Source organism: Chrysemys picta, chromosome 21, assembly GCF_011386835.1.
Source record: "Chrysemys picta bellii isolate R12L10 chromosome 21, ASM1138683v2, whole genome shotgun sequence".
Lineage (NCBI taxonomy): Eukaryota > Metazoa > Chordata > Testudines > Emydidae > Chrysemys > Chrysemys picta.
Window position 1 is genome coordinate 6330318 of NC_088811.1, and position 8425 is coordinate 6338742.

The 8425-nt window shown below is 43.8% G+C and overlaps 1 protein-coding gene across 1 annotated transcript; it reads left to right on the top strand.

Annotated features, from left to right (window-relative positions):
• Positions 1-1099: 1099 nt before the first annotated feature.
• On the top strand, positions 1100-7509 carry TMEM52 (transmembrane protein 52). The gene is made up of 5 exons (XM_005292941.5): positions 1100-1425; positions 1999-2042; positions 3050-3094; positions 5621-5790; positions 6399-7509. Exons 1-5 carry the CDS (start codon positions 1372-1374, stop codon positions 6716-6718), a joined length of 633 nt encoding a protein of 210 aa, XP_005292998.1. The 5' UTR covers positions 1100-1371; the 3' UTR covers positions 6719-7509.
• The last annotated feature ends 916 nt before the right edge of the window (positions 7510-8425 follow it).

Consider the following 8425-nt stretch of genomic DNA (forward strand, 5'->3'; position numbering starts at 1 on the left):
ATGTTCCTATTCCATATGTCATTGTTCACTGCCAATACCCCATCTCCCAACTCTAGTGATTCATCTGTGAAATTCCTAGAGGGGAAAGACATATAAAGTTCTCCAAGGGGTGCGGCACAGTAGATGGTGCTTCATAACACACAGGGTAGCCTGCCTGCAGTGACTAACCAGGGGATCAGCAAAAATCAGTTGTGTATTGTAGAAAGAAGAACAGGAGTACTTGTGGCACCTTAGAGATTAACAAATTTATTAGAGCATAAGCTTTCGTGGACTGTGTATTGTAGGTGAGTCTTTAACTGCTCAGTAAAACTGGGAACTGTGGAAAGACTTTAAAAATCATTGTGACAGAAGGCTGCTGTAAAGAAGGGAGTCCATTCCTACAGTCCTCTACTAAAACAAGACACTAGAATAAAGACAGGTGGCAGGTATATGCATGCTGTCAGCAGCTGAATCATACAGGCCACGCACTGATGGGGTCTGACTGCAACGGAGGTATCCTATCTCCTAAAACTGGAAGGGACCCTGAAAGGTCATCAAGTCCAGCCCCCTGCCTTCACTAGCAGGACCAAGTACTGATTTTTGCCCCAGATCCTTAAGTGGTCTCTTCAAAGATTAAACTCACAACCCTGCGTTTAGCAGGCCAATGCTCAAACCACAGACCTATCCCTCTGCTTAGCCCCCTCTACTTCTCCATTCTTCCAGTGATTGCCCCAGTTTTGTAAAACAAATGATGTCATGGGGAGAGCAGCTAAGGCTTGGCTCATGAGAGGTGAACAAGTAACATGTATTCCTTTGCAGGGACGCCATTAGGTGTTTAAAGGAGGAGACTAGACAGTTTTTTGGAAATGGGAGAGGCTCCTAGTCCTTAACCTGGGGGCCGAGTCACAGGTGCCAGCTCCGAGCACCCTCACTAGGAGGGCTGTGCCAAACGCGCTGGAAGATGCTGCTGTCTCTTTGTGAACTGGTCTGGGGAGTGGTTTTTGCAGCGAGCACGGGATCCTCGCGTAGTCAGAGCCGTGCGGAATCGCTCCTCCGGCTGCGTGTACGTGCATCCCCCCTCTGCTCCATCCCAGTGCCAGCCCCCTCCAGCTGCAATGAACCAGGCCAGCAAAAGGAGAGGCGGGCCTCCCTCGCTGGTGGGCAGGGCTTCAGAGGAATCTGAGCCGCAGTCGGAGGAGGGAGGATGATAAATATTGCCCAGAAGCGACAGGCTAGCCAGCCTGTAGCTGCCTGCTCCTTAGGGAGGATTGCAGAGCTCGGTACAATCCCAGGAGGGCTCCTCTGGCTTTGCAAGACCTGATCTCTGCAGGGTTGTTGGAGGCATTTCTGGACGTAGGGGACCCGATTCTCCTCCCCCGGCTGCTTTGGAGCATGGCTGGCAAGGTGCATCGGCTGTGCACGGGCTGGAGCTTACTGCTGCTGCAGGTGGGTCCGTGGAGCTCTTTGTTCGCAGGCAGGAGCACGTGCGTTCGCTCCAGCTGCTTTCTGCGGGCTCGCCTCGCGAGGAAAGGTTCTCGCAGACAAGCCCCAGCCTAAAGAAACTTTCCTGTGGCTTTAAAACCTGTTGGCCCCCTGTGCAGCTAGCTTAGCTAGGCACGTACATTGCATATGGTCTCCCTTCCCTGTACCTTCTCCCTCGGCTGTTCGGCAGTGGTGTCTGGTTCTCACCAGCGGCCGTTTCTTTACGTGGAAGCGCTATTATTTATTGATTAAATTCCCTTCTCTGGAGACTGGCTTAAGCCACAGAGTTCATGGCGGGACCCCTCTGAGGGCTTTGAGCGCGGCGGGGATATTTGATTGTGCTTGCACAGTTATTTCCAACGTGATGGGTTTAACTTCCTGCAAACGCGCTGGGAGGCTGAGGAGGTTATAAATTGAACGACAAACCTATATGCAGCTAGCCAAGCAAGGGCCTCTGAGAATCGGGGCTCTCTGCCTTTGGCTATCTGCTATGCACGCTCGGGGTTTGTATCTGATGCTGATTCCTTCCTTCCCCAGGCAGCGCTCTGCTCTTCCCAGAGTAACTGCGATAGCCCCGACCAGTAAGTAAAAGCTCTCTCGCTATGGCCAAGGATTGTTCTGAAGCTGTTTTAATCATGATGTGGCACAGTGGAATTCTTTACTGACTTATATTTAGGCGGCTGCTTGGACTTTTGCTGCTCTGTGGAAAGACTCTGCCTAGGAGAACAACCCACGAATTTGATTAAGCCTGTTCAGCTCATCTTTTCTTTTCTTTTCCTTTCAATCCTACCTACTCAGGAGGTTGGGGTGAAAGATCCTTTCATTCATACTTGACTCTGTTCTTCGAAATGCCGTTTTGCTGTCTTTTTCTCTCACCGGGTGTGGATTGAGCTCCTTTTTGTAGTAAAAATAATTGCAGCCTCCAACATCTTCACTCTAGAAAATCAGCTAACTTTTGAGTAACTCCCTTCAATCTTCATATTCTGATTATATCTACTGTGCTAAAATGGCACAAAAGAGTGAATACAGCCCATTGACTGGATGCATACATTGGTTTTCTATATACTAAATGCATACAACTTGCTAAATGTAATACTGTTTTTCTGCCTCTCTGGCAATTTGGCTATTGGAGAAGTGATGTCATCTCTTTTTTATATTTAAAAGCAGCTCCCATTATAGCACTTTTGTTTGTATTACAGCCATGGCAAAAGAATTATAAGAATAATTTAGGATGAAAAAGCTGCCTTAGGCTGGAATTTTCAGATGCATCTAAGGGAGTTGTGACTTTCAATGGCTAATTTTCTTAGCCTAAATAGTTGTCTATCCAAGAAACTAGGGAATATCACTAGGAATAAAGAGTTTGTTTTACAATTTGCATTGCAGCATCTGAGTTGTCTTTAATAGAGGTACTGTTAAATTGTTTACAATGATCTTATGAAACAAAGTACAGAGTTCATTTTTAGCTTCATTTTCTTAAACTGTTAATTGCCTTTTCTACTCTGCAATTAGTGTGAAATTTAGTTGCTTTGTTACTAAACTTAATATTTGAACGTAGAGACTGAGATTAGTTATCCATCTTCATTTCCAGGTGTGCTCGGAATAATTCTAACTGGACTAGCCTGTGGTATGTCTGGTAAGTTCAGATTTATTTTACTTAATGTACAAGATGTTTGGGAGATGATGTAAACAAATAAATAGTGGGAATGGGTGAATAAAGACACACTTCTCTGATCCTGAATCAAAGAGGAGGACTTAGCCACGTCTGCCTGTGGCTAAATGAAAGGTGCCGGAGGAATACAACCCAGACTAGCTAGCTGAAAAAGTAATCAATTCCATACAACGTGGGACATGTTCCTAGATGAGTATTCCATCCCCATAACTCTGACATGTTACAGCTTGAATCCAAAGCCATTGTGCACCCCTTCTAAACAGACAACTTGCTGAATCTTTGCTTGAAGAGGGATCAGCAGTGCAGTGTTGTGGACTTGTCAGTTCTTGGCATTGCATCAGGTTTTGCTTATCCTTGAGCTTATCTCTCTCTCCGTTTTATGGGAGAGAAGATGGTTGGGTTATGATGTTCTTTCTTTCACGGCTTGCTGAATTCCTTGTCATTGACTGATGGGTAACCTTTTTTTATTGGCTCATTTTATGACTTAAAAAGGGGAGAAAACAAAGAGGCAAACACTATTGTAATAGACAGATCAGTCGCTCCATTATATTGCAGACTACATGCATCTTGGCTTGCAGCTACAGAGTGTACATGTCAGGATGTACGCCATAAAACTTAATGAGGGAATACAGTGTAAATTGGCCAGTGCTAACAACAGCTTAGCATTTGGACTAATTTAGGCTTCTACAAATATTCTAAACCCTCTCAGTGGGAGTTGATATGCAGAACTGTTTCAAAAATTAATTGACACTTTAAGACTGGCTTGAAGGCAGCTGTCAGCATTTATAAACAGTAAAACGAATGTATCATAGTTTGCTGTTCAGAACTGCTACACTATTATAGCAGTGTACAGTAATCATCACTTCCCTCAGAGGTCCATCTCAATGTGGAATCATGAAGGTTTATCCTCATAGCTCTTGGAATGCTAGGAAGATCTGATTGGTTGGTGATGAGGTCATATTCTGCTCACTCTGTTGCAATGTTTTATTATGAAGTTCCAGCAAGCTTTTATACTATGAAATGTAAAAGCCAGCACTGTATATCAATTACTTCCTGTTCTGCCATTGCTGTGTTCTGAATTTTCTACATTTTATTTTTTAAAGTAATCTTAAATGACCCGAAACTCTAGAAACTTATAGGTGCTGATCAGAGGTTAGTTTTGAAGAATCTAACTTCCCTTCTGATCAAAAAAGAAACCTGGCTTTGCTAAAACAGCAATTTCATAAGGGTTGTGCTGGGAGTGCAGGAAACTGTGGTTCAGTTCCCCGGGGTCAAGGAAGATATTGGATTCCCATGGAGTACTAAAGCCTGTGGTATGGAATTTGAGCTATTGGTCAATGTAGGTTCCAAATTCCAGCTTTTGTGGGTGAGGGATATGTTTGTGTGATTCTAATACTAATAGAAATGTTCTCATTAAAATTAAAGAAAACAGTTTGTTTGGATTTAAACATCTCCTGCAGTATAATTTTGGTTACTTTTACATTGTCATCTTTAGTAATCTAGGAGTGCTAAAAAGGAATTTTGCTTTTGATCTATCGGTATCACCTTTAAATTGGTTGGAGGAGAGGAGGGAAACAATACTGTTGGGGTCTCTTCTTCTGACCGATGTATGTATTGGGGAGGGAAGGAATCAGAACATGGAACTCTGGTTTGTCAGTTGTTCTGGAGCAGCTCCCTCTAAAGTACCATGAGAATACTTAAATCTTTGACCTTGGGTCTCTTTCTTGACAACACTGCTAGGCACTTCTTGCAACCCAATCCCAGCCTGGCACGCCTTATTGCTTAACTAGCTCATGAGAACACTTAACTCATTCAAGAACACTTCAAGAATGGAAAAAAACTCCAGAATTTAAATTTGAGAGGGGAGCCAGAAGAACCAAAATCTAGAGTTTAGGTATATTGGGTGGAATTGACCCCTGGGTAGAGGGCCAATACACCATTAAATGCCTATACCCCATTAAATCTCACTTATGCACTATTTTGAGGACTTAAGTGGTTCAGAGGTCTAGATCTGGTTTTGTGTAGAAGTCCAGATGGGAATGCTGGGAAAACAGCACCTTTTGAAGTCCAAACTCTTGCACTGCCCCCGTTTACTCTGTAGAATACTGACTTAGGCATTGTGTATTATGAGGTTATACAGCAGTTAGAGATGGCACCACAAAGATACACACTGCACTATAAAACTTCTGCAATGCTGTATAAATACAAGCCCTTGTCCTGCAAAGACTTACATACTTAGCCTTAAGCACATAAACAGACTCACTGGATTCAATTAAAGTCAGTGGAGCCATGCTCACTAACACTAGCTGAAAGTCTGGCCTGTGAATTTTTTAACTTAACACCATCCCTGAGTCAGGAAGGGTTTAACAGGTGATCAGTAGCACCAAAGCTTGGGGATATTAAACTGACTGTTTTGTGACTGGCTTTTCTCATGCTGAGGAAAAGCATCGATAATAAAATAATGGGCTTCTCTCTCCCTGCATCTCCTAGGCTGATTCTACTGACAGTGTTCATGCTCCTGCTATGTGGCATCACAGCGAGCTGCGTGAAGTTCTGCTGCCGGAAAAAGAGACCCCCAGTTCAAACCTTCCCTAGACGCCCCTATGATATGACAGTCATTGCCGTTGATGGCGATAGCACCGCCCACAGCACTGTGACCTGTGAGTGTTCTTCAGGGGCTTTTATTCAGGGGTGTTTCAGACTCTAATCCTGAAGATGCTAGCACTTGGGTGTGCAATACTCCTGGCACTTCACATCTTCAAATAGACACAAACTAATCCTCACAACACCTCAGGCCCTATGAGGTACTATCATCCCACATGTTGTAGATGGGGAAACAGAGGCAGAGAGAGGCTCAGTGAGCAAGTTTAGTGCTCTAAAGGTTCAAATAAATCCCTGATGGGCTGGCCTTGGGCATGTCCTCCCACACCCATTCTTGCCCCGCCGTCTTGTTCTACCTCACATTTGTCCGTTCCCGCCAAACTGCTTCTTACAGGAGCTATAGCACGAAACCAGAATGGTAGAAGCCCAACTAATAAGACTCCTAGTGTCTGGGTTACAGCATGTACCCATTATGTCAGACACTGTAATAACTAGATGGGTCTAAACAGAAGCATTTTTTCCTGATTGCTTTCTGGATGGGGCTGGGTGGGTTCCATCTATGCCACAATTATAGATGCACTAATTTACTGGAAAAATAGTGTCAGATCTTTATACAAAGATGTCTTTTATTCACTTGTTCAAGCCCTATTGTGCCTTCTCTTTACAGCGTACAGCTCTTTCCAGTACCCCCAGAGCGCCCCACTTCCACTTCCATTTGGGGATATGGATAGGAGCACCATGTCTCCCCCAGCCTACAGCCTCTATGCAATGGAGTTGCCACCCTCATATGATGAGGCCATCAAAATGGCTAAGCCCTACATTGAGACGGTGTTGGTGGGCCAGAAGCTCAATGACATCCTTGAGCCAGTGGCACCAGAAGAGTCAAATCAGCACCAAGGTTCATCTGCTCCTGTGGCCAGTGAACCGGAGACACAGCCAAGTTCAGAAGAACCACAAGTTGAAGCACAAGGCCAACCTCAGCTCTAGCCCATTTAGAGGGAAGATAGAGCAATACAAGGACCTTGAGAAGTACTAAAGACATTAAAAGTTTGATCTTATATGCAAGTAACCATGGGAAGATGCCTAATCTGATGTCCCTAGCAATGATCTGTCATGTGGGAGGAATGTTTCCTGCAATTGCAGTAATCTTCTGTTGACGCTTCTAGGGTATTAAATGAAATAGGAGGACAGCAGTTTAAAAATACCCTGTATGGGTGATACATGGATGCTAGCTTGTGTCCTGCCAATGAAAAATAATCCCTTGTACTGATATAGCAATGAAAAGGGCAGGGGCATGGTTCTGCGATAGCGACACCTTCATTAGATGCCAGAATGACGCAAACAGTGCATTGTTCCTGAACAGAAGATGGAGGTTTCCCAAACTTGAGACAGAAATGGAGTCTTGAGCAAGTGCAAATTCAAGAGCTTCTATAGCTTGTCTCTTCTTTTGAGAAGGTTAACCGTCCAGCAAATTGCTGAAGCACTGAACTCGTTGCTACGTAACGGCGAATGTTCTTTAAACTGAAGGAAAATGGCACCCCAGGACTCTACTATAGTTCATGAATTGAAATGCACATTGTTATTTCCACAGTGATGGGGAGAGACAAGGGAAAAGACACTTGTGCCAGTTATAGGAGACCCGAATCATTAAAAAAACCCATCATTTTCAAGATGGGGAGGGGGAGGTCGATGCTTGTTGGTTTTGTCAGTTACAATGCAAATTAGCCTCCAGGAGAAACTTCTGTACATGGTTTGGTATTATTAAAATATTTCAAGTATTCATGCTTTTTGCTGACTGAACCCAATGGGTTTGAAAAACTAAATGATCTGGTAAACATTGAATGCCTTGTCAGCACAAAAAGTCGGTAGTATGAATTTCAGAAAAAGTTAAAAGTTAAAACTGCAGCGCTTGACCTTATGGGATTTTTATTTTATATTTCATTGATTTTTTTTAAAACTATAAATAAAATTTTAACCTTTTAAAGCAAACCATCTGCCATTGTGAGAGCTAAGTAACCTAAGATAAGAGTTACAGAGAAAAGTGTCCAATAAAAATCTCTTCAAGGAAAGATCTGTGAGGCATAGAACGATAGAAATGAGCATTGAAGGGATCTTTCATATCCTGTAGCTCAACTCCACACTGTATTTCCTTGGGACTGTGGGGCTTACACACTAACCATTTTTGTGTGTGCATGGAAACCGTATAAACCTTCTATCCCTTAAAACTGCAGGTACAAGAAATCCTAGTCCTTTGAGCTTGAATAAGTTCTGATTGTTTGGATACTTTTTCCAGTGGCAGTGTGATATTCTATCTCCTCTTTACTGCAACTGTAGGGAGGAAACTGAGTGCACAAAATCTTTTAGAAAAAAGGGTAAAGTGCCCTCAGGAGGAGGAAAAAGATGAAGGTCGGAAAACTCACAGCTGCAACAACTGTATTGGGCAAAAAGCCCCATTGAATAGGAAAGTGGTCTCCAAAGTGGGGTGATCCTTGGGGGTGTGCGGCAGGAGGAGCGGGTGTTTTTTGTTTTTGCTTCATCAGTTCGGGTGGGAGTCGGAGCAGCTTTTTTTTTTGCTTAGGCAAAAATGATAGAGCCGGGGCAGCAGGGGGCGCGTGCTCAAAATTTTTTTTACTGATAGGGGTGTGCGATCAAAAAAGTTTGGAGACCACTGGAATAGGGCACTGCTGCTGCTTG